This window comes from Danio rerio, chromosome 23 (assembly GCF_052040795.2).
Source record: "Danio rerio strain M-AB ecotype USA chromosome 23, GRCz13ab, whole genome shotgun sequence".
Classification (NCBI taxonomy): domain Eukaryota; kingdom Metazoa; phylum Chordata; class Actinopteri; order Cypriniformes; family Danionidae; genus Danio; species Danio rerio.
Window position 1 is genome coordinate 48,936,473 of NC_141043.1, and position 27,797 is coordinate 48,964,269.

At 38.4% G+C, this 27,797-nt stretch overlaps 1 protein-coding gene across 1 annotated transcript; it reads right to left on the minus strand.

Annotated features, from left to right (window-relative positions):
• On the minus strand, positions 1–27,755 carry sh3gl2b (SH3 domain containing GRB2 like 2b, endophilin A1). The gene is given in 9 exon segments (NM_001353977.1): positions 1–412; positions 7,386–7,510; positions 7,677–7,780; positions 8,957–9,115; positions 9,227–9,360; positions 9,784–9,927; positions 10,362–10,434; positions 12,915–12,983; positions 27,576–27,755. Coding segments are annotated over 9 exon segments (1,050 nt in total). The 5' UTR covers positions 27,621–27,755; the 3' UTR covers positions 1–215.
• Between the last annotated feature and the right edge of the window lie 42 nt (positions 27,756–27,797).

The following is a 27,797-nucleotide window of genomic DNA, read 5'->3' on the forward strand; positions in this document are numbered from 1 at the left end:
CACACACACACACACACACACACACACACACACACACACACACAGAGCACTGTTTCTCCACTCAGACGTGACTCTGTAAAGTCTATAATCTTCACCATCATCATCATCATCCTCCGAGTCACTGATCGACAGGAACAGGAAGTGAAGCTGTAGCACAGATGCACGATAAAGGCGGCTGTTGGGTTGCTAGGCAACAGCAGGGGGGTGGGCGGGGCCTAGTGAGGCAGAGGCACCAGGATGTCCACGTAGTTAATAGGGAAGAATCCTGATTGGCCGTGGATCATGCCCTCGTACCAGTTGTCGTCGATCTGATTGGTCAGAGTGATGATGTCGCCCTCTTTGAAGCCGAGCTCGCCCTCGTTCTCCGGCTCGAAGTCGTAGAGCGCGCGACAACACGGCTGATCCAGCGGCGCTGAGAGACAGAGACACACACACACACACACACACACACACATGCTCTTTAAAATCCACGTTGCCTTTTTTCCACAAATGAAGGGGCTAATAACTCTTGAGCATGGACCTTATTCACATGTGTGTGTTTCTCTGTAGCAGAAGTGCTCATAGTTGGTAAACTCAGAGCGCAGTGAATGGGGGAGCACAACAAATCAATCATTCACAATCCTGTTTGCTGAAATAATAGCAGAAAAACTCGTGGATGGTGTAATTAAGACTTTCAGAAAGAGGAAAACAATAGTGTGAGACTGATAACGGCAGAAAGAGGAGAGAATCATGATGGAAAATAGAGCCCCACATAGCAAAATTTCTCTGGTCCAGCTCTGGCCCACACAATCAGGTTTTGCTTGGCCCACATGCCGCAGTGAATTACGGTACATGACTGGACCAAATCTGGCTTCCAGACAAGGGCCAAACACAGACCATATCTGGGCCAAGTCTCAGCCAAGTTAATAACTCATAACTGGGCCTGAACTGGGCCAGATAGGTTGGTGTGTCACGATTGCAATGAAACCCATGGAGTGATGCGCTTTAGGCACACTCTGGGCACGCTTTTTCTCAAAGTGACCTGATTGGTAGAATTTTTTTTCTTTACTCAAAAATGATTTTAGTGTATTTTAAATGTGGGTCAAGACTGGCCAAACTCACATGGCCCACTTATCAAATTTGGGCCAAATACTACGTTTTTCATCTGGCCCAAATCTTGTGTGCCGCCTTAAAAATGGTGCCACCACTGCCAAACCCGGGCCATGTTTTGCCCACATGCTGTATGCCAGTGCCGGATGAATGCCTGCTGTGCCAGCTTTTTGCCAAATCTGGGCCAGAATTCTTTGCTACTAGGGGCTGCACGATTCTGGCTAAAATGAGAATCGCAATTTTTTGCTTAAAATAAAGATCAGGATTCTGTAGATGTAAAATAAAGCTTAATATGAGTCGGCAAATATTGTTTTTTCTCCAACATATGGTAAATCAACAATATTATTATTATGTGCACGTCTACTGGTTTCTATAAATAATTCTATTCTACTTATTATAATTCTGATGTTGAATTATGTTTGAGATACAGGCCTATGCTTGCAATCTGTCATTGAGAACATTATTAGACCATTTAATTTACTGGTGAAATCAGCATTATACAGGCTAGAGTAGTTAAACTGACACTGTAAACATTTATTTTCATGCACAACTCTGTGTTCGCTATGAAAGAAAAAACAGATCAAATGCATGTCTCTTGTGTAATGATTATTTAAATGCTGAGCACGCTTTCGGTTTCATTTTCACTGCCGTGTGCTGTTCATACTTCGCGCGCGGCTCTCAAACGATCACTCTGTGCCACAAACTGAATATTATTTACAACTTTATTACCTGTTACTCACAGCATATGTAGGTTCTGTTCACTAAAGGAGACGCGCGCGTCTATCATTAAGCAGGGTGCACTCCCGCACAGTGAGCAGCTCACATCACGTGTGATTTCCCGGCTGCGAATACATCAATACACTGCAAAAATGCTTTTCTTACTTAGATTTTTCGTCTTGTTTCTAGTCCAAATATCTAAGAGTTCTCAAATCAAGAAGCATTTTCTAGACAAGCAAAACATATAGGGCCCTATCACACACCCGGTGCAGTGTGGTGCAAGGAATGGCGCATTAGTCTTTTGGTAGTTTCAGCTTGGCGCAAGAGTGGTTTTGAGGCGTTGCGCTACGCTGTTTAAATAGCAAATGCATTAGCGCTCATGTGTGCGCTCATAGGCGTTCTGGTCTAAAAAGGAAGCGTTCTGAGGCGGACCGCTGGCGCGTCGCTATTTTGAGAAACTATAATAGATTTTTCATTAGACCAAAACTAACCCGGTCTAAACTCCAGCACAGAGTTGCACCTCACTTACACACTGCTTAATACACACAAGACAGCAATAGGCAAATATCTTTACGTATGAAAACATTTAAATATTAAGGATATATATAGGATATAATAAGAATAGATATAGGATATAAATATAAAGGATTAAAATATTATAAAACATATTATTTTCTAGCCTACATAAATATGAAAAATCACTGCTTTCATGTCTTCTTCATCTCGGGAGGCTTTTTCAGTTCATTCATAACAATCTGCTTTTGTATAATGTTATTATTATTAGCAGTATTATTTATTATATCCATATTTATATTTGTTTTATTAAAAACAAGCTTAGATTTGCCCACCTGTCAGGTTTTAGACCATATGGGGCACAGCATGTGTTTTAGGATATAACTCAGGTTTTTGAGCTCATTTCATTATTATTGTTCATTTATTCATTTGCTGGAAATTAGAACTGAATTTAGAAATAGTTTTGAAATAAATCTTTGAGCTTAACAAACGAAATTATTTATTTATAGACTTATTGATGTCTGTGCGTAAAGGTTTCCCTATCCAAGAGTGAAAGTGAAAGTAGAATCATTATCTCTCATTCTCACGCAGGAGATGCTCTGTTTAACTGTTTTCTGTTGACTGTTTGCTTGTGAAATGCTCAGTTTTTCCACTTAGACTTACTTTGCGTCCTGTAAATAGCGAATGCGCTTATGGCGTGACGCAGCTGGCTCCTAAAGGGAATGGGAGATGAGACTCTGATTGGTTTATTCTCTAAACACACCTATAACTCATTAAGAAAATTAACTCAACCCTTTTACACCATGTGCCACGGCGCAAAGCAGATTTTCCCGTCCTTAAATTAGCAAAAATGCGTTCTGACACGCCCTGAAAGCGTTTGCGCCCTGCGTTTTGCGCTCTGCGCATGGACTGTTAAAATAGAGCCATTGTCTTGTTTTAAGAAATAATCTACCAAAATGAAGTGAGTTTTTCCTTAAATCAAGCAAAATAATCTGCCAATGGTGTCAGCAAAATAATCTTGTTTTTCGATTTGTGACAAGATTATTTTGCTGACCCCATTGGCAGATTATTTTGCTTGAATTAAGAAAAAAACTCACTTCATTTTGGCAGATTATTTCTTAAAACAAGACAATGTTTTGCTTGTCTAGAAAATGCTTCTTTATTTGAGAACTTTAAGATATTTGGACTAGAAACAAGACTAAAAATCTAAGTAAGAAAAGCATTTTTTGCAGCGTATGAAGACAAAAATGACATTTTTAGGTGAATTATACCTTATAAATACAGTGTGTGACTCTTTTAACTTCATTTGGAGGAGTCCATGTCACTGAGCAATATATGTGAGACAATGAAAAGACTCGTGCAGCCGCCTTTTCTTCTCTCCTGAACGTGAAAATATGATTGGCAGAATCGTAGAAATGCTGAATTAAGATCGTCTAGAGCAGTGGTTCTCAAAGTGGGGGTCGGGACCCCCCAAGGGGTCGCGGGACAATGAAGGGGGGGTTGCCTGGTGGTTTCCAAAAATCTATTTATTTTTATTAAGCCATAAGAAGTACCATATTTTATCCATACCCTACTGAAGAGAAAAAATAGTCGTTTATACCATATATAGTTACTATAGTAGCTTATAGTTATTACTTCTATTGGATTGCAACCCCTGCGGTAATTACATTGTATTAAAGACACAGCAATAGCGTCAGATGCAGCAGATTCCATAACACCTAGTTAAACTTTGTGGCCCATTTACAGCTCTCATACATTAAAAAAATTAAAAGAAAAATAGACTTGGGTCCATTTGTGTGTGTGCGCCATTGCATGCAAGGTTTCTGTATTTATAACCACCTAAGAGGATATTGGGGGTCACAAGTCACTGGCATTGTCATTTTGGGGGTCGTGGCCTGAAAAGTTTGGGAACCCCTGGTCTAGGGCAGGGGTGATCAATCCTGTTCCTGGAGATCTACCTTCCTGTACAGTTTAGCTCCTACCCTGATCAAACCCGCCTGAACCAATTAATTAGGACCTGAAATTCACTTGATAATTACAGACAGGTGTGTTTGATAAGGGTAGCACCTGGGGTCCGTTCTTCGTACCTCACTTAAATGATCTAAGATGATTTGGCAGATCCTGGATCTTTTAATCTTGATAACTGATCTCTCGCTAATTTGGTTCTTCAAACAAGTTTGCAAATCAGATTAGAATGTCTGGATGAACTGATCTGGGATCGCTGCGTGTGTTGTGAAGGACAGATCTATCGATCCTCGAAATCATGATCAGCAATGCAATAATTGGCTGACGGCACAGCAGCATAATGACATCATCAGCTAATATTCAATTATCCATGTGAGCAAAATTACATCAAATTAGCAGTAAACGGCTTATTTCATATTTAACAATTGTTAAATATGACACGCAATAACCTTCCACATTTGATGTGCAGGCTTTACACTTTCATGTGTCAAGAGTATTCATCATGTATTTCAATGCAAATCAGTGTATTTAGTTCTACATTTAGAGAAGATTTTCTTTATTATAGTAACCATTTTTTAATCGGTGTAAAGAATAACTGGTTGTTTACAAAAGCATTTTGATATTGGTAAAGGCGTCTGCAACTTTTGTGAAGCATCAAATCACTGACATATTAACTATCAAAACATGTTCATGTCTGCATAAATGTATTATTGCTTTAAAAAAAAAAAGTCACATATTGTGCATTTCTATTATACACAACTTGTACTAAAGCCATCTTAAAAGTTCATATCAATACGTTTTCTCTTTGCACCAGCAGGTGGCAGTCTTTGTACTTTCATTTCAAGGGTGCAGATTGCAAACGTTTTATTAATATGTATAACTTTATTTATTTTATGACTATAACTTTATATATATATATAGTTAAAAAATATGTACCATTTCCCCAAGTGTATATAACTATTACTGTAGGAAAATATCAGAATTCGGAGCATACTTTCTGTATTATCTTTGCTTGAACTGACCCGATCTAATCCTGTTTATATGAATTGAACCTGCTCCTGATCAGGTTTGAGCTAGAAGAACTGTTGCCATGACAACAACTCTCGGATCAGCTTTGAAGAACGAAACGATCCCGGATCGTGTCAAATCGTCAACATCCAAATCCAGCTAACTGAGTAATCCACGTACGAAGAACGGACCCCTGAAATCAGCAGGAAGGTAGATCTCCAGGAACAGGATTGGCCCCCCCTGGTCTAGGGGGTCGAATCGAGATCGCCATCTTTTTTCAATTAATTGCAAAGCTCTAGTAGAAAATCTGTTTGTGATTAATATCTTTCAATTGGGTGTTTCATTTAGTTTTTTTTTAATACTTAAACCCTAATCGAGATTCTCATAGCACAATTTATAAAACAATTCATTCTTATGGCAAAACCGCTCACTGAGTTTGCAAAATTAAAAGCTCAAACACTGCTTTGCACTCAGTTTGTAACACACACTTTACAAAACTGTAGGTAAAATCCACTGCACAGCACTCTTTTTGCGGACCTGTAAACACTGCTCACTGCTTTACACTGAATCTCCAAGTGATCAACACACTCCTAGCTATATACACTATATACACTACACTATACACTGCAAAAAATGCTTTTCTTACTTAGATTTTTTGTCTTGTTTCTAGTCCAAATATCTAAAAATTCCTAAATCAAGAAGCATTTTTAGAAAAGCAAAACATATTGCCTTGTTTTGAAAAATAATATGCCAATATTAAGTCAGTTTTTCCTTAAAACAAGCAAAATAATCTGCCGATGGGGTCAGCAAATTAATCTTATGTCAAAAGAAGAAACAAGATTAATTTGCTGACCCCATCGGCAGATTATTTTGCTTGTTTTAAGGAAAAACTGACTTAATATTGGCATATTATTTCTCAAAACAAGGCAATATGTTTTGCTTTTCTAAAAAATGCTTCTTGATATAAGAAATTTTAGATATTTAGACTAGAAACAAGACAAAAAATCTAAGCAAGAAAAGCATTTTTTGCAGTGTACACATGTATGGCTGTTATTTACACTATTTTGCCGACTGTCTGGCACACTGTCACTTGGGAAAACTGTTTTAGATAATTAGTGTCAGGGTTCTGCCACTCTGGTCATGTAAATTCTTGTTTTGGTGGCAGAGTCCGGACACTGGCCATGTCTAGTCCTGTCCTGTTGTGCTCGGCTCGAGTTTTCTGGGGTCGAGCACTTGTTTCTGTCATTGTGTGTGTCTCCGTGTGCGCGCGCTTTTGTAATCGTGTTTGTGTTGTTCTGTCAGCATCGCGCTGCTTTATTCTCAGCGTCTTCGTCTAGTTGCTTTCGGGTTTGGTTGACGCTGAGATGAAGCATTGCATATGTGTGAGCGCACGGTAGGGTGCTTCTCTATCGTGCGCTCGTGTCTTGCGTCTGTTGTCAAAGCTTGTGGCTCCGTGTTTACATTGTGGTCACGTGCTTTTGTCGTGGGCTTCAGTGTTGTCATGAACATGCGGTTCCTGAGTTCTCTCATTGGCTGCATGTTCTTGTCCTGTTTTATGTGAGCGCATGGCTTGTCCTGTCTCTGTCATGCGCTCTCCCGTCTATTGTCTTGTCCCACACACCTTGTTCTCCTGTTTGTAATTATTATTTTCACCTGTCCGCCTGTCTGTTTATTGGTTTGTCTTTCCTATTTATTCTCCTCGTGTGCTCTGTTCTGTGCTGGTTCGTTGTTGATTGTTTCCCTTCTCTGTTGTATGAGGTCTGCTGGTATCTGTTCTACAACAGTGGTTTAAAGTAGTGTCATGCCAAGATCCAGATCAAGTCTAGTTGAGTGTGTGGTATAATGTCGTGTTTTTCCCCACATGGGGAGATTTGAGTTTTGTTTTATTTTTTAATAAATCCTTCATTTCCTGCATTTGGGTCCTCGCCTCCTCTCCATCCACCCCCTACCCTGACAATTAGTTCACTTTGCAACGCGGTTATTGTGTGTCAGTGTGTGTATTTGGGAGTATTTGTGTATGTGAGTGTGTGTATAAGTGTGTCAGTGTGAGGGTGTTTGTGTTAGTGTGAGAGGGAAAGTCAGTGTGTGTGTACCAGGCGAGCGTGCGGGTGATTTGGCAGAGTTTATTCCTCCATTGAGGGTCTCGATGGGCAGCTGAAGCTCCATGCGGGGTTTAGGAATGAACTCCTTCCGCGGTTTGTCAGACATCTCCTTTACCCTGTAACACACACGCACGCACGCGCACACACACACACAAACACACACACAAGAACTATTGAAGACTGACACTTACACTAATACACTTATACACACACACACACACACGTGCACACACACACACACACACACACACACACACACACACAGCAGGTGAATCTTCTCACCTGTCCTCGATCTTGCTGGAGAGCTGCTGCAGGATCTCTGCGGCCTGTTGATGATACTCCACCTGAGCCTGAACCAGAGCGGCCAGCTGACTCACCTGCTCAATCTGCACACACACACACACACACACACACACACACGCACACGCACACGCACGCACACACACACACACACACACACACACACACACACACACACGTCATTAAGTATACAGTACTGTGCACTATACACTCACTGGCCACTTTATTAGGTACACCTTACTAGTACCAGGTTGAACCCTTTTTGCCCGACCATCCGAAAGTGGCAGCAGAAATGGAGACTCATCAGAGCAGGCAACCTTTCTCTAACCTTCTGCTGTAGCCCATCCGCCTCAAGGTTGGCCGTGTTGTGTGTTCAGAGATGCTCTTCTGCAGAGCTCGGTTGTAACGAGTGCTTATTTGAGTTACTGTTGCCTTTCTATCAGCTGGAGCCAGTCTGGCCATTCTCCTCTGACCTCTGGCCTCATCATCAAGGCATTTGCGCCCACAGAACTGCCGCTCACTGGATATTTCCTCTTTGTCGGAGCATTCTCTGTAAACCCTAGAGATGGTAGTGCGTGAAAATCCCAGTAGATCAGCAGTTTCTGAAATACTCAGAGCAGCCCGTCTGGCAGCAACAACCATGCCACGTTCAAAGTCTCTTAAATCCCCTTTCTTCCTCATTCTGATGCTCAGTTTCAACTGCAGCAGATCCTCTTGACCATGTCTACATGCCTAAATGCAGTGAGCTGCTGCCATGTGATTGGCTGATTAGAATATTTGCATTAATGAGCAGTTGGACAGGTGTACCTAATAAAGTGTGTTTATTGGGGCTTCCCTTGTTCTATCTGTCCTGACATTTTCTCAAATAATGTGCAGTGTTATAACATCAGGCTTCTATAAGCACGTTCCAGAGCTCTACTTTAGCTTAACGCCCTATTCACGCGGGGTTTCAGCTTCACCGCTTTTAATGGGTGATGTCAGGCATTGCTGAACTGCATTGTGGATCGGTCGGCGCCGCTTCAGAGGCGTTGCTCGCTGCAGAAGTTGGAACCTGCTCAACTTTTCAAGCGCTGACAGAAGCGTCAGCCAATCAGATCGCTGTATGCAAATACACCAGCTCAGACAGTGGCCTATTGTTGACTAATTTCATTGGCTGATGCTGCTATGATGATTGCGTCAGCCTTAACTTCAGACACACCCTCTGTCAAGCGTTGACGCTGAAGCCCGTGTGAATGATAAAGCAGATTAAATCATGAACGTACGTCGTTCTCCAGCAGGTTGAACATGCTCTGCTCTGCGATTTCTTTGGATTCGTCAAACTTCTCCAGCGCCTGCTTGATCTCGTCGTCCGTCACTTTCCCCTGGCGCTTCTTCTTATAGTCGAAGTCCAGACGGCGACCCTCCATCTTCTTCAGGTGATGCTGCGGGACCAACACAGAGTGTATTAGTGTATGCTAGTGTGGCTGTGTGTGTGAGTGTTTGTTAATGTTAGTGTGTGTGTGAGTGTGTGATCATCAGTCCAGAAAGCGCACTTGTATCTCCTTGAGGTCTTTGTCGTGCAGGTTCTGCAGCGGGTCGATGAAGTTCTGCTTCACTGTGATGTCCAGAGCGTCTTTCACCTCACCCAGCTCACGCATCGACTCACCAGCGTCCAGCAGAGCCAGACCTGACACACACACACACACGCACACACACACACACACACACACACACAAGCATTAGCACATATTAGCACATACACATACACACACAGGCACACATGCACACAAACGAGCACACACACACAGGTTAGTACAAACACATACACACACAGACACAAATACATGCATACATAAATAAGCATACAAACACACACACACACACACACACACAAGCATTAACACATACCAAAAACAGAGTTACATAGAGTTATTAGTACGCACACGCACACACACACACACACGGACAGATGAGCATACAAACACAAAAACATGTACACACACCACAGAACAACACACATGCATACACAAATGTGTACACGCATACACACAAACAGATGTTAAACATAGGTGTGTGTGTGTGTGTGTGCATGAGTGTGTGTGTGTATTACCAAAGCTGGACTCCTCTCCGAGCTCGCGGCCGAACTTCAGCATTGCGTCTCCCAGCACAGTCTCGGCTTGCGGGTAACCGGGACCCTTATCCTGCCCGCGGATCTTAGACATGGTGTTGATCATGCTGAGACGAGCCCGCGACGCTGAAACACACACACACACACACACACACACACACACACACACACACACACATACACACACGTTCATAGGAGACACTGATCAGCAAAGTTATACAGACACTATATTCAAGAACACACACATTTAGAAGAGCCATTGATCCCCACACACACACGCGCGTGCATTCACATGAAAAAAACTACACACTTAATGACGCTAACACACATATACCCTCGCAATAAAACCATACACACTCTTGCACATTTATACTCACACACATACACACGTACTCACATTTGCACGTGTATTCACACATACATGCTCACACAAAATACATATACACACACACACACACACACTCAATCACACACACACACACACACACACACACACACACACACACACACACACACACACTCAATCACACACACACACACACACTCAATCACACTCTCACCAGGGTTGGGCTGCAGGTATTCTGTGGTTTTGGTCATGATGTCCAGCACTGCTCTACTTGTCGTGTCCACTTTCTGCAACACACACACACACACACACACACACACGCACACACACGCACACACACGCACACACAAACACAATATCAGGTGCAAAATTCAGCTTAGTGACTGTATTTGTCTAGAGTGACTACAATAAACACACACACACAAACACACACACACACACACACACACATACATATACATATATACATTTATATTATTTATACAGTTGAAGTCAGAATTATTCACCCCCCTTCAAATTTTCTTCTTTTTTTAAATATTCCTCAAATGATGTTGAACAGATTCAGGAAATGTTCTCAGTGTGTCTGATAATATTTTTTCTTCTGGAGAAAGTCTTATTTGTTTTATTTCGGCTAGAATATAAGAAGGTAAGAAGGTACATTTTTAACACAGTTTTAAGCTCAATATTATTAGCCCCTTTCAGCAATATTTGTTTTCAATAGTCTACAGAACAAACCACTGATATACAATGACTTGCCTAATTACCCTAACCTGTCTAGTTACCCTAATTACCCTAGTGAAGCCTTTAAATGTGACTTTAAGCTGTATAGAAGTGTCTTGAAGAATATTTAGTCTAATATTATTTACTGTCGTCATGACAAAGAGAAAATAAAGCAGTTATTAGAGATGAGTTATCAACACTATTATGATTAGAAATGTGTTGGAGAAAATCTGCTCTCCGTTAAACAGAAACTGGGGGGAAAATATAAACAGGGGGGCGAATAATTCTGACTTTAACTGTATATATATAAATATATACACACACACTCACACACACACACACACACACACACACACACAGTACAGAGCTGGGCGATACAACATAAAATCTCATATAATTTAAGTTATTTTAAAAAATCTCATATCCAGTTTCTATATTCCGCTCTTGTTCACTTCAATTGATTTTTAGCCATTAAAAAAGCTTGTTCAGCTCCAAACTGATAATTTCTTATTATTATTATTATTTTATACATATTCATTCATTCATTTTCTTTTTTCGGCTTAGTCCCTTTATTAAACTGGTGTCGTCACCCCGGAATGAACCGCCAACTAATCCAGCATTTGTTTTACGCGGCGGAAGCTCTTCCAGCTGCAACTCAGTAGAAAACACCCATACACTCATACGCTACGGCCAATTTAGTTCATCAATTCCTCTATAGTGCATGTGTTTTGACTGAGGGGGAAACCTATCATGGTTGCAGATTTGTTCATCTTCCGGAGTGTCTGTTTTGTCACGTGGGTTTGTTTTGTTTTGGTCGTCCACGTGTATTTGTTATAGTCGGTCACTGTTTTGATTAGCTCGCCAGCTGAAGTTCATTACCGTGTCTATATCTGGGCAACGCTTCTATGTTTCCTTGTCATTCATTGTGTTTGCTCATGTGTGTGTGTCTGTGCTCAGGACTGTGAGGAGTAGCTGCTGGACCCGGTTCTTCTGTCTGTTTCCCATTTTCTACAGCCCAGTATTCCTCGTGACCTTGCTTGTTTTCCCTGTCCCGTTTGGTTTATTCTGACTTCGTCAAATAAACTTTTAATTGCGTCTTGGATCCTTCTCAGTATATTAATTTATACGTGACAAAACCGGGGCACCAGGAGGAAACCCACGCTAACATGGGGAGAACATGCAAACTCCACACAGAAATGACCACTGACCCAGCCAGGACTTGAACCAGAAAAATTCTTGCTGTGACGCGACTGAGCCATCCACTGCACCACCACATATATATATATATATATATATATATATATATATATATATATATATATATATATATATATATATATATATATATATATATATATATTGGTCACCTCACAGCAAGAAGGTCACTGGTTTGAGTCCGGGCTGGGTCAGTTGGCATTTCTGTGTGGAGTTGGCAAGTTCTCCCCGTGTTGGTGTGGGTTTCCTCCTGCACATGCATTGATTAACTAAATTGACTGTAGTGTATGTGTGTGTGTGAGAATACAAGAGTGTATGGGTGTTTTCCAGTGTTGGGTTGCAGCTGAAAGGGCATCCGCTGTGTAAAACATATGCTGGATAAGTTGGCGGTTCATTCTGCTGTGGCAACCCCTGATAAATAAAGCATTAAGCCGAAGGAAAATGAATGAATGAATGAATAAATATAAGTATACAGATTTCAGCTGACAGTTACTGAGTTTTTTGGGACCCAATTGTGATTCTTAAATAGAGACTTTTAATATGTAATCAAATGATTATTACTCTAAATATACCACAAAGCAGCTTCTGGACACATTATAGAGTCTTTCGTCTTTAAATCATGATAAGAACAGATGATAGTCACTGCTTAGGAAAATAATCTGACTGAACAGCAGAAATGGAAGCTGTATTAGCAGTGTTTGCAGGTTTCCAAACCCATTTTCATCTTTGATTCACATCCATATTAGTCCAAGGATTTTAGACATATGTACAGTAATACATGTCTTCAAGTGTGTATAAGCATGTGTGTGTGTGTGTGTTCGTATAAATGTACCTTTTCCATTTCTTTGAAATCATCGTCCAGTTTTGTGCCTTCAGCTCCTCCTACCTTCTCACTGACTTTCTGCAAGAGAGAAAACACAAACACTTTGATCATTATATGTAGTTGTTGTGTTACCATAGCAACTGTAAAATCACCACATCAAATTACTGTAGTTATTGTTACTATAGCAACTGTAGAATCACCACAACACATTACTAATAGTTGTTGTGTTACCATAGCAACTGTAGAATCACCACAACAAATTAATAATAGTTGTTGTGTTACCATAGCAACTGTAGAATCATCACAACAAATTACTAATAGTTGTTGTGTTACCATAGCAACTGTAGAATCACCACAACAAATTAATAATAGTTGTTGTGTTACCATAGCAACTGTAGAATCACCACAACAAATTAATAATAGTTGTTGTGTTACCATAGCAACTGTAGAATCACCACAACAAATTAATAATAGTTGTTGTGTTACCATAGCAACTGTAGAATCACCACAACAAATTAATAATAGTTGTTGTGTTGCCATAGCAACTGTAGAATCACCACAACAAATTAATAATAGTTGTTGTGTTACCAAAGCAACTGTAGAATCATCACAACAAATTAATAATAGTTGTTGTGTTGCCATAGCAACTGTAGAATCACCACAACAAATTACTAATAGTTGTTGTGTTACCAAAGCAAGAATCACCACAACAAATTACTATAGTTGTTGTGTTACCCTAGCAACTATAGAACTACCACAACCGATCTATTACTATAGCCATTGTTTTACCATAGTAACTATAGAATCGCCACCACAGTAATTACAGTAGTTGTTGTGTTGCCATAGCAACTTTAGAATTACCACAACAGATGAATTACTATAGTAGTTCTGTTACCGTAGTAACTATAGAATCAGTGCAACATTAATTACTCTAGTTATAGTGTTACCATAGCAACTGTAGAATCACCACAGCAGTTAAATTACTAGTTGTTGGGTTACGATGGTAACTATAGAATTGCCGCCACAGTAATTAAAGTAGTTGTTGTTACCATGGCAACTTTAGAATCACCACAAGAGATTAATTACTATAGTTGTTACCACAGTAACTATAGAATCACTGCAATAGTAATTACTGTAGTTGTTGTGTTACTATAGCAACTATAGAATCACCACAACAGATAAATAACTAGTTGTTGGGTTACCATAGTAACTACAGAATCGCCACCACTTACAGTAGTTGTTGTGTTACTATAGCAAGTTTAGCATCACCACAACAGTTTAAGTACTACAGTTGTTGTTACCATAGAATCTTTAAAATCCCCGCCACAGTAATCACTGTAGTTGCTGTGTTACTTAACTACAACTTCTTAACTCAACTTAACTCAACAACTGTTACTTAACTCAACTATAGAATCACCACAGCAGATACATTTCTTGTTTGATTATGAAGGTAATTATAGAATCGCCGCCACAGTAATTACTGTAGTTGTTGTGTTACCATAGCAACTTTAGAATCACCTCAAAAGATGAATGACCAGAGAACTGTAGAATCACTGCAACAGTAATTACAGTAGTTGTTGTGTTAGCATAGCTGCTACAGAATCACCACAGCAGATTCATTTGAGTACTTTACAATAGCGTTGTTCACAAACACCAAATTACCACAGTATTTTCCTCCTGCTTTATTTTGTTAAATATTTCTCCATATTTTTAAAGTCTCATTTCAAGAAAAGGTTTAGACATCTGAAAAGGGAAACAAGACATAAATAAGGTGTAAATTCTGACTGGTTTCATGCGTGGGCGACTTACTATTACACGCTGAATCTGCAGCTGCTAATTATGGGCTGTCTGCTTTGTGTTTCTGTGCAGACAAGCAGAGGATGGTGAATGTGACAGAAACTCTACTATGAGCTGCTGATGTGTGTGTGTGTGTGTGTGTGTGTGTGTGTGTGTGTGTGTGTATGTGTGCGTGTGAAGGCTGTGTGTTTTTCATCTTGCCTCATGTGATGACTGTGAAAGTGATGCTGAGTCTCTGTGTGTGTGTGTGTGTGTGTGTGTGTGTGTGTGTATGTGTGTGTATGTGTGTGTGTGAGAGAGAGCCAGTTTCCATAGCAACAGTGACCTGATGATACCATTAGGCAGAAAATAGAGATGTAGAGCCGCATCCGCCTGTCACTCTTACATCATCTGGATTAGACATACTGTACTGTATGTGCTGATGTTCAATAATACAATATATTATGATTCATACAATGAACAAGCATGACACTGTTAATTTCAAAACACAGTGAATAAGCATTTATTATGTATCCTGTTAAGAGTTATGAACATTCAGACTGATGTATAGTGTTGTTCATCACAGCAACTTATTTTTTCTCTTAGAACATGAAGATTTTAACTTGTTAGTCTGGTGTATGACATGAGATATTGACTGAAAATACATGGAATATTTACAAGCCATTAAGACAGAGTTTGTTAGCATTAGTTAATTGAACTAAACTATCAATGTCAACTACAAACGCTTTTCTTAATCTCAGCTGATGTTCATTTCTTAGTAAATGCTTAATAACTTATTCAAATCAAAAGTTGAACTTGTGGTGCTCAATGGAGAAATCAGAAGCATTTTGTTTTAAATAATATTAAGATAGTAACTTTAATAAGTGTTTTCTCACTGTGGATATGAATGCATCAGCTAACATTTACTAAAGCTACTACAACAGCTTAAATAATCCTCAAGAAAACACTTTAACCTTTATTTCACCCTAATTCACCTTCATTTATATACTAGAATACTTTTATTTCTAGATATATTTTCTGTTTTCATTTAAAATGTGTTTTGTGCTTTTGTTTTGCCTGTTTTTTTCTTAAAGTTTTAATGGCTTAATTGTTTTGATGATAATGTCTAAATAATGTTACTGTGCTTTCCTCATTTACATGATTATATTTTAACTTATATTTATATTGAACTTTTATTTCAGTTTTAGTGCCTGATCTAAAACATTAATTTTAGGTTAATTATTATTATTAGACAAATTATTAAATATACACTCGCTGGCCACTTTATTAGGGACACCTTACTAGTACCGGGTTGGACCCCTTTTGCCTTCAGAACTGCCTTAATCCTTCGTGTCAGAGATTCAACAAGCTACTGGAAATATTCCTCAGAGATTTTGCTCCATATTGACATGATAGTATCACACAGTTGCTGCAGATTTTTTTGGATTGAGCTCTGGTGACTGTGGAGGCCATTGACTGGAGTAACCAGTCTGAGATGATTGAGCTTTATGACATGCTGCGTTATCCTGCTGGAAGTAGCCATCAGAAGATGGAGACACTGTGCTCATAAAGGGATGGACATGGTCAGCAGCAATACTCAGGTAGGCTGTGGCGTTGATGCTCAATTGGTACTAATGGACCCAAAGAAAATCTCCCCCACACCATTACACCACCACCACCAGCCTGAACCGCTGATACAAGGCAGGATGATCCATGCTTTCATGTTGTTGAGGACAAATTGTGAGTCGAGCATCTGAATGTGTCAGCAGAAATGGAGACTCATCAGAGCAGCAACGTTTCTCCAATCTTCTATTGTCCAGTTTTGGTGAGTCTGTGTGAATTGTAGCCTCAGTTTCCTGTTCTTAGCTGACAGGAGCGGCACCCGGTGTGCTCTTCTGCTGCTGTAGCCCATCCGCCTCAAGGTTGGCCGTGTTGTGTGTTCAGAGATGCTCTTCTGCAGAGCTCGGTTGTAACGAGTGCTTATTTGAGTTACTGTTGCCTTTATATCAGCTGGAACCAGTCTGGCCATTCTCCTCTGGCCTCTGACCTCATCAATGAGGCATTTGCGCCCACAGAACTGCCGCTCACTGGATATTTCCTCTTTGTCGAAGCATTCTCTGTAAACCCTAGAGATGGTTGTGCGTGAAAGTCCCAGTAGATCAGCAGTTTCTGAAATACTCAGAGCAGCCCGTCTGGCAGCAACAACCATGCCACGTTCAAAGTATCTTAAATCCCCTTTTTTCTCCATTCTGATGCTCAGTTTGAACTGCAGCAGATCCTCTTGACCATGTCTACATGCCTAAATGCAGTGAGTTGCTGCCATGTGATTGGCTGATTAGAAATTTGCGTTAACGAGCAGTTTAACAGGTGTACCTAATAAAGTGGCCGCTAAGTGTACATACATGGATACACACACACACACACACACATGTATGTATGTTTAATTTTCTACTTGACCTTTAACTTAAGTTATTTCGACAGCACTATGTATGGGTCAAATTGATCATTCCTCTGAATTATTGACCTTATTATTCCTGCAAGTATTGTTAATTACTGAAAGTGTGTGTTTTTCTCCAGCTGATGCACAGATTGATGATAAAATAGTCTTGTGTGTTATGCTGGAATAGTTAGCGGTTCATTCCACTGTTGCGACCGCTGATAAATAAGGGACTAAGTCAAAGATAAAAGAATGGATGTAGGTATTTTTAAGCCCCAACAAAAACAATATCATGCATGTTTATTATACTGATTATCATACTATTGAATTCAGACACACGTCTAATATTCAGTCAGCTCTCATAAATGTGCCGTTTAGTGTCTTATACACACACAAACCCTGACAGAACACATGAGCTGTAAAAAACCTAGACAGAAGAGTTCTGCTACTCATACAGTACACACACAGACTGTTAGATCATCAATCTGTGCATCAGCTGGAGAAAAACACACACTTACAGTAATAATCAATACCTGCAGGAATTAAAATGCCAATAATTCAGAGGAGTGATCAATATGAACCATTCATAGTGCTGTCAAACACTGACTTCTGAGAAATATTATATCAATTATTGGTGAACTAACTAAAAAAGGTTTAAGATCAAGTAGAAAATTAAACATATATACGTGTGTGTGTGTGTGTGCATGTAAATTTAATAATATGCCTTTACAATTAACCTAAATGAAAATAAATTCAAATATACTAATGTAAATGAGGAAAGCACAATAACATTATTAAGACATTATTAATAAAATGCAATTAATCCATTAAAAATGTAAGAAAAGCACAAAACAAGTATATAAATAAATGTGATAGTGTGAATTAGGGTGAAATAAAGGTAAATTGCAAATAAATACAATAAAAAGTAATCTTTTACTATTTTTGCTTCAATGTTTGGTGTTGTTTTAGTATTTTCTAATCTCTATATAATTGTATTACTTTTTATATTAGTTATTTATTGCATCACTACACTAAATTAAATAAAAAACACTGCATATCCTTATTTAATTTAAAGTTAATGTTTATATTTAATTTTAATGTAGTCAATATTTTAAAAATTTATGTTTTAGTTTTACTTAATTATTGAACTAACCTGAAATTACACACACACGCACACACACACACACACACACACACACACACACACACACACACACACACACACATACATACATACATACATATATATTGGAAATGATCACGTAACTTATGTGAGGTCAGTTATGTGATCAGCACCTGTCAATCAAACGTTCACGTCCTGTGTAAATGGGCGGTTCTTGAGTCAGGAGTGTTTCTGAGCGAGTGAGATATGAACACAGCTCCATCTCTCCAACTAGATCAATGTTATATAAGAGCTCTGTCTGTCCATTCCTTCATCTCAAACTCTGTGTGTGTGTGTGTGTGTGTGTGTGTGTGTGTGTTGTTATAGGCATTACACATAGGCCTGTCAAGATAAATAGTTTTTCTTGTGTGATGTCACAGAAATGGTTGCAATAAGTGGATTTATTGTCATTTTAAGATCATTTTATGTCAATAGTTATTATATAATGATTATACAACAGCATAATAATGCATAAAAACACGCTTGTTTGTATATTTAATTATTCCCCCTGACAATTAACCTATATTAATGTTTAATTTAAGACGTGTTGTGTGTTCAGAGATGCTCTTCTGCAGAGCTCGGTTGTAACGAGTGCTTATTTGAGTTACTGTTGCCTTTCTATCAGCTGGAACCAGTCTGGCCATTCTCCTCTGACCTTATCAACAAGGCATTTGCGCACACAGAACTGCCGCTCACTGGATATTTCCTCTTTGTCGGAGCATTCTCTGTAAACCCTAGAGATGGTTGTGCGTGAAAATCCCAGTAGATCAGCAGTTTCTGAAATACTCAGAGCAGCCCGTCTGGCAGCAACAACCATGCCACGATCAAAGTCTCTTAAATCCCATTTCTTCACCATTCTGATGCTCGCTTTGAACTGTAGCAGATCGTCTTGACCATGTCTACATGCCTAAATGCAGTGAGTTGCTGCCATGTGATTGGCTGATTAGAAATATGCGTTAACAAGCAGTTGGACAGGTGTACCTAATAAAGTGGCCGCTGAGTGTATGCCCTTTGCAACAAACTGTAAGTTATTTTATTTCATCTCATTTTTACTTTAAAGCAGCAGTTTTCATGTCATATGACCACATGAAAAAGGTGCTGTTTATGCGCTTTCAGTTTATATGGATTATATGTACATTGATAGCGATCTACTGATTTGAATGATTGAAAATAAAATAACTATTAATAGCACAGCCTAACATTATGTGTAATCATTATAGTTCCAGGCATGGGCAAACTTGATCCTTGAGGGCCGATGTCCCTGCAAAGTTTTGCTCCAACACACCTGAATACCCTAATCAGTGTCTTCAAGATCACTAGAAAGATACAGGCAGACTCTTTTAACTGATGGGTATGCGGCTACAGCTTTTGCGCCCCCCCCCCCCCCCCCCCCCCCCCCTTCAATCCAACTATATTTTATAACAGGCAAGTGATAAAATGTGGAAAATATTTCCATCATTAAATTAAAGATATTTTTTCATAAAGATATCAATATGCTTCAAAAAATACAGTGTCGCAGTTCTGAACACACCTGAAATAGTATGAAGTAGTTAAAGGTATAAATACATTAAGCTTGTTAAGTCGCAAAGAAATGCATCTCATACCACCCCACATTTCTCCTCAGTTTAATTTTCCCTCACTAAATGATTATAGCACCTTGACTAGCCTTGCTTTTGGACTTTTTGTACATTTGTCAAAACACAATGAAAGACATGAGAGTCATAAAGGTTGAAAGAACATTGCAGTTACTTCTGACATGCACACTGTGAGAAGTGTAAGGTCTGTCTCTGCAAGAACAATTGACTGAAACTGCTAAAAGTGAAATAAAAAAGACTGTCAAATGTTTAGTGTAAAAAAAACAGAAACAAACAAATGTTCTATTCAATTGAAATGTTATAACTTTGTTTGTAGCTAAAATTAAAATAGTTTTGAGCTAAGAAGTTACCAAAAGGCCTGATGAATCAATATGATGCATAATAAATTCATAAAAACATGTATATGGTATAAAAAATGTGTGTGTGTGTGTAGGGGGGGGGGAAGGGGGGGGGGGTGGAATGATTTTTTAATTTAATAAAATACAATATTATACACGTATAAAATGCTAAATAAATTTTTTTAACAAAAATAAATGTATTATTTGAAACTTTTAATATGGATAATTTCAAAAATAGTCTTGGCACAATGTCGCCCCCCATGTGTGGCGCCCCTATGCGCCGCATATACTGCATACCCCCTTTTTTTGCGCCACTGGGTGTGTTTGATTAGAGTTGGAGCAAAACTATGCAGGACACCGGCCCTCCAGCATTGAGATTGCCCATTTCTGGTTTAGACCAAAGTACAACTTTACTTGTGATTTAGTCAAACCAAAGTAACTCAATTATTCATGGTCTATAAAACCAATATTTTAACTTTGAGTCATTTTTTTTAATAAAAATATTTTTATTAAAACATTAAAATACATTTTTCATTATCAAACAAGTCGAAACAATAATTTGAGGCTAGTTTATAAATTTGTCTGTAACAAATTACGGATTTTTTTTTTAAAGTTGGTTTTAAGTGCAGTGATATTTTATACTTAAAAATTGAATTTCTGTCCCCGCATACTGTTTGACTCCACAGAAAACCATAAAAGCATTGCTTATCTCACTTTTATCAGCGCTCTGTTGTGTTGCACTTCACTGCAAAATCATCCGAATAAATCTGAAGTATTGAATTCTTTCCGAATAGAGCTGTTCAAGCTATGGGGTGAAATTATTATTGCAGAATAACTGAATATCCCAAAAGTCAGATTTTTTCAATATCATGCAGCCCAGTATAAAAACAATGCAAACCAATGGAATGTCCCCACACAGATAAAAAAACAAACCTGCGTGTGTGTGTGTGTGTGTACAGAGAGTGTGTAAATTAAAGATGTGCGGTGCAGTGCAGCAGGTTGAGTCTGAGCATCAATTATTCATCTCTTCCTCTCTCCTGAGCTGTTTTTATACGGAGTTTGTCTCATCTCTACACACTTCTGAAGACTCCATCTGCTCTCACACACACAAATACAACCTGCTGAAGATTCATAAGCAACCTGACAGGTTTATCTGCAGCTGTAGCGGAAGACTAAAGGCTTTATTCTGAATAAGCACCGGCTGGATCTACATTATGCGGATTATTACACATTGATTTGTGATGTAATCATTTACTTAATCTTTAATTAAATGTAAAGCTTGAGCAAAGAAAAATGTCTGAAAGGAGCTACACAAACTTCACTGTAAAAAAAAAAATCCGTAATTTTTATGGTTTATTTACGGCAGCTGGGGTGCCAGAAAAAAAAACGTAAAATAATGTCCGTTTAATTAAAGAAATTTACAATAAAATAACGGATATTAAATTACAAAAGTTTACCGTAAAATAACCAACAATAAATAAGAAATTTAAATTTAAGGAAATTTCTGTAATTTAATATCCGTTATTTTACGGTAAATTTCTGTAATTTACTATCTGTTATTTGAAGGTAAATTTTTGTAATTAAATATCCGTCATTTTATGGTAAATTTCTGTCATTTAATATCCGTTATTTTTTGGTTAATTTCTGTAATTTAATATCTGTTATTTTACGATAAATTTCTGTCATTTAATATCCGTTATTTTATGGGGGTTTTCCCGGGACCCCACACTGTAAAAAAATACGTAATTTTACTGTTTATTTCCGGCAGTTGGGGTAAACCATAAACTAACGACTGTTAAATTACTGAAATTTACTGTAAAATTACAGACATTTAATTACAGAAATTTCCTTAAATTTAAATTTCTGGTAAATTTCTGTAATTCAACTCTGTTATTTTACAGTAAATTTCTGTAATTTAACGGCCGTTATTTTACGTTTTTTTCCCCCATGACTTTTTACAGTGTCCTTATTATTATATATTACAATTATTATTTATAAATGAATATTTTCCACAGGATGCTTTACAGTAACATATTTGTTCATATATATTAGATTACTTCAAACCAAAGGCAACTCCAAGAAACGGCAACCTGCGCTTGCATGTTTTGATCCGGGAATGCAATACCTAGGTCAACCACTGAGTGTCAAACTTACATACTGCACCTTTAAAATAAAACATTTTAGATATTAGTTTCAGTCTGCTAGTTTTAAGGATATGCATTAGCTAGTGTGCTTAAAAATAGTGACAAAATTCAAGTTTAGGAGATATAAACCTGATTCAAACCACTTCAAAGCGGGTTGAAATTGGCAAAGAAAGCGATGCACCTTTTATTTCCAGGCGCTTTTAGATGCAATATGTGAACAGCCCCTAACTCTATCCTGATTCAGTCATGCATAATTATGCTTGAAAACAATTCAAATGTGCTGACCAAGACCTTCGTTTTTGCAGTGAACAAGTGCATATCACAGTCAAAAATTGATTAAAAATATAATTATTAAATAATGCTTACATTTTGATCTGTATTAGGGCTGCACCATATATAAATGATTTCAGCATGGATATCGCAATGTGTCTGTCCGCAATTGTCACATGTCATATAATAGAGATTTTTGGAGTCATTGCAAAGTATAACAGAATAAAAGTTTATAATTTGCTATAATTTAAAGGCATTTCAAAAGAGTTTAAAGCATTCAGGCACAAAAAAGTACATCTGTAACTTTAATTAGGAATTATTTTACTTAATTAATACAATAAAGACTATAGTGTTATTTTACATTTTAATTTCTATTCCTGAATAATGTTAAAGAACCATTTAGCACTGTTTATTTGACTCTTTTCGTTTTATACATGATTCACACCCTTACACAATCACCCCAATCAATCCTAATGAATGATTTCTTTCCAAATAGAGATACTCAAGCAGCTGAAATTTAATTCACATCTCAATATATACTTTATATATAAAACAATATAAAATGCATATAAACAAAATACTGCAATGTCCAATGCTTACAACATCGTGCAGCTCTAATCTGCTTAAAGTAATTTTCTCAACTTAACATTCATTTTTATCTCGATTTTACATGCTATATTAATTATAATAATTTATTTACAGATATTAAAAAATATATTAATACTATTTTAAATTTAATTAAAACATTTTTTTAATTATTTGATCAACACTTGTTGTGACTTCATGTAATCTGATTAAAACACACACACACACCAGCAGCAGAGACTGTGTGTGTGTGACTCTAGACACACGTGATGTGTTCAAGCATCCAGTTTCACACACACACACACTGATCTCTCAGCATCAAACGCTTCATCTGAACTCTCTCTCCTCTTTTATATCCGTCAGTTCTGTTTCTTTCTCTCTTCGTTTATCTGACGAACTCAACAACATTCAACATTTATTATCTGTTGCAACATTAATGACCAGAGAAGACTGAACTAACTAGCTGAACACGCACACACACCCACACACCCACACATATACCAGTGGATGATGAGACATTGCGTGTATTGATTTGTGTGTGCGCATATATGTGTGTGTGTGTGAACGTAGTAAGGACAGAGTATTGATTCATGTTTCTATTTTCGGTGCAGGAGAGGCGTTCATATCACGCAGGACGAGCTATTTTATACAAGGATTTATTATTCATTCATCCCTTTATTAATCAGGGGTCACCACAGCGGAATGAACTAATCAATTCCCCTATAGCGCATGTGTTTGGACTGTGGGGGAAACAGGAGCACCCTGAGGAAACCCATGCTAGCAATGGGAGAACATGCAAACTCCACATAGAAATGCCAACTGACATAGCCAGGACTCAAACCAGCGACCTTCTTGCTGTAAGGCCACAGTGCTGACCACTGCGCCCCCGTGACATTATCATTACTAAGAGACCTCTTATTTAACGACGATTGCTGGAGCTAATAATCAATAAGAGCCAAAAATTGTGCTTTTTGCTAGTGCTTTCACACATTCCAGTTTTTATTTTAAAGTAATCACTATTTTAGGTCATTAATTTCTATTTTTATTTCATTTATTTACTTAAAAAGCACAGATAAACACAAAAATAAATTTAAAAGACACATTTAGAGTTATATTTTAGTTAATCACCACACTAAACCTTCACAGTTTAAAGAAAAATCGCTTTATTTTCTTTATAATTGACTTGAGGTTTCATATTATTAACCAAAAACTTTAGCAAAACATGCCACTATTGAGGTTATGAACAGTTTTCCACAAATATTATGAATGAAGTATTAATAATTGAAATTTTGTAATTCTGAAGCAGCTTTACAAAAGGTGAACAGTACTACATTACAGTTAAAATCAGTTCTGGTGCATAGGGTGGACCAGTTTTTTTGCCTGAGACCCCCTTTTCCCCCGGAAAATATTGTTAGACCCCCTCCAGATTCAATAATATTATCACTCATACAGGTTTGCAGTAGGTATGTAAAAAAAAGCTGGTTTGTTTATTACTAAATCTAGACATGTTTATGCACAAATTAGAGCCTAATGTAAAATATAAAAGCAAAACATCAGTGGGCCGTTTGCTTTGTGTAATCCTGGTGATATTGGGGATGAGTCGTCTGCAAATTTCTTATTAGTTTGGACGGCCTCATGCAATCAGCAAGAACTTTGGCGCAGATAATGCATAAGCTGGGTCAGTTGGTGTTTCTGTGAGGAGTTTGCATGTTCTCCCCGTGTTGGCGTGGGTTTCCTCCGGTTTCCCTCACAGTCCAAACATATGCGGCACAGGTGAATTGGGTGAGCTAAATTGACTGTATATGTGTGTACTGTGAATGTGTGTGTATGGATGTTTCCCAGTGATGGGTTGCAGCTGGAAGGCCATCCGCTGTGTAAAACATATGCTGGATAAGTTGGCGGTTCATTCCGCTGTGGCGACCCCCTATTAATAAAGGGACTAAGCCAAAAAGAAAATGAATGAATGCACTGTGGCTGGGTCAGGGACTCTTTGCATCGAGAAAAATAAATAAAACCATAGTTCAGGTAACTATCTTGGTGTTTGCAGTATTGCTAGCACTTTGACCTGAAATGTTTGGAGCTTCCTCACCTGGGTCCAGTGTGCTTGGGTCATTATTATTAGCAACTGAAGGTGAATCAGTAAGACTCTGGCTGCATCCGAAACCGCCTACTACTCAGTAGGTACTGCATTTGGATTTAAACGTACAACTTAGCCTTAAGAATTGTACGTTCTATACAATATGAATCTAAGAAGTATGACAGGATTTCAGGCATACTACATTCGCCATTTTGTCATGGTCACGTGACCTACTTGTGTCAGTTGCATCGCTTCACTCCCATTCATGAATTCTCTCAGGGCGCACTCCAGAATCTCGCTGGAGGTAGTAGGTCATCCAGGTACTTCTCGCATATTGATTTTCAAATTCAATGAATTCGGACGTACTACTCGGCTCGCATACTAATTTTAGCATACTATATAGTATGGAAGTATGCGGTTTCGGCAGCCTCTGTCTTTTTTTGTGGAGTACAAATTACAAATTTGTCCACTTTTCGGTCAGCCAGATAAAATGAGCTAAAACAAACTGATCGTTCTCCTAATTGTCCACTGCTAACATGTTTTATAAATATGACACGACCCTACACAGAGCTCGCTGAGACCCCCTTGTGGGCCAGGACCCCCCTGTTGGGAACCACTGGGGTGGACATTATATATGGAGGACAATGTGATGAATGAATGTATTGTGAATACTAAGGAGCTGTACTATGTAGTTTGGGTTTATAATATAGACAAATGTAAATCTGGGCGGCACAGTGGCACAGTCGGTAGTGCTGCCACCAAACAGCAAGAAGGTCGCTGGTTTGAGTCACGGCTGGGTCAGTTGGCATTTCTGTATGGAGTTTGCATGTTCTCACAGTGTTCATGTGGGTTTCCTCTGGGTGCGCTGGTTTCCCCCACAAGTCCAAAGACATGCAGTACAGGTGAATTATAATTATCATTTATATTAATTAGACTATTTTTGTTATGAATGAACTTTTACGATTGTACCAAAAAAATTAAAAAATCAAGAAACGCTACATTATCAAAATTAATGTTTTTTTTATTTGTTTTTTTTTTTATTCAGATGACTAAATTCTGACTGAGAAAAGTTGAATGTGCTGGCCAGTTTGTTATTTGCTAAATAAATGACAATAAGCTGCAGTTTTCCCAATGATATACAGTATGATGTAACAAGTTTGTATTTAATTTTTTTCTCATATTTCTTCATTCTAAATATTTTAGCAAAATGTTTTTGGTATACCTTAAAAAAGTGTGGTTATGATGACCATCTGACAAGCTAATCCAGCTAAAAATAGTGCTTAAAGTGCCACTAAAATGCTGTATTTTAATCTCATAATTACATCGAAAATGAGGTGAATAACTGCAAAAAGGTCCACTTTTTGAGAAAAAAGAACCACCCCTTTTACCAGGCTGGCCACAGGCCTGTATATATTTGGGTAGGGAACATATAATATGTAAGAATAAAGTATGAAATTATTTGAAGAGATAATTGAATTATGTGGAATTGGGGTAATGGGATGTGAAAAAATCTATTAATATTATATATTTCAAACTGGTTAAAATCAATGGTTATTTTTGAGTTTACACAGATATGAAGATGTTTTGTTGATTATGAAGAAATGTCGGCTACAATGAGTTTACTGTACTCAAGTGGCCTCCACAGTCACCAGAGCTCCATCCAATAGAGCAGCTTTGGGATGTGGTGGAACGGGAGATTGGCATCATGGATGTGCAGCCGGCAAATCTGCAGCAACTGTGTGATGCTATCATGACAATATGGAGCAAAATCTCTGAGGAATATTTCCAGTAGCTTGTTGAATCTGTTACACCAAGGATTAAGGCAGTTCTAAAGGCAAATGCGGGTACAACATGGTACTAAGCTGTACCTAATAAAGTGGCCGGTGAGTGTATAGTGTACTTTACAAAAAGGTGATATCTATACAAGTGATCAGATCGTTACATTAATTAAAAAACTATTTGTGTATTGTAATAATAACTGATAACAAGATAAAGCAATTACACAAAACAACATAGTAAACCGCTTTCTCTTCAGGTGACCGTTAAAGCGCGCGGCCGATTACATAACGCGCGTGAATATTTGACGTCACGTGACGGCGTCTGGTCTCGCGCTGTTTTCATTTCATACATTCACAAACAAGCACATTACCCGGCGATTTTACCGTCGGTTACTGAAGCATCTCGAATGTTTTAACCCAAGCTTAAACGGACGGTGTTGCTGACTGATGTACCGAGCGCACCGTGTCATCATGACCGCGAGAGAATGAGGGATGGATTCTGCCTTACCTGAGTCGCTTTGTGGAATTGCTTTTTCAACCCTGCCACTGACATGTCTCCGCCTTTGCTTTATTTCCTCGGCTGCTCTTTAACTGGTCGCCTTGTTGAGTTTTTTGAGGTGTAAAATATCCGTGAGGGTCGCGCGGACTCGCCGAGTGTCTGGTCGGATGAACGCGCGCGCGTGACGTCACACGACCCGCCCTGAGCGCGCGCGGATGGAGATCAAAGCAT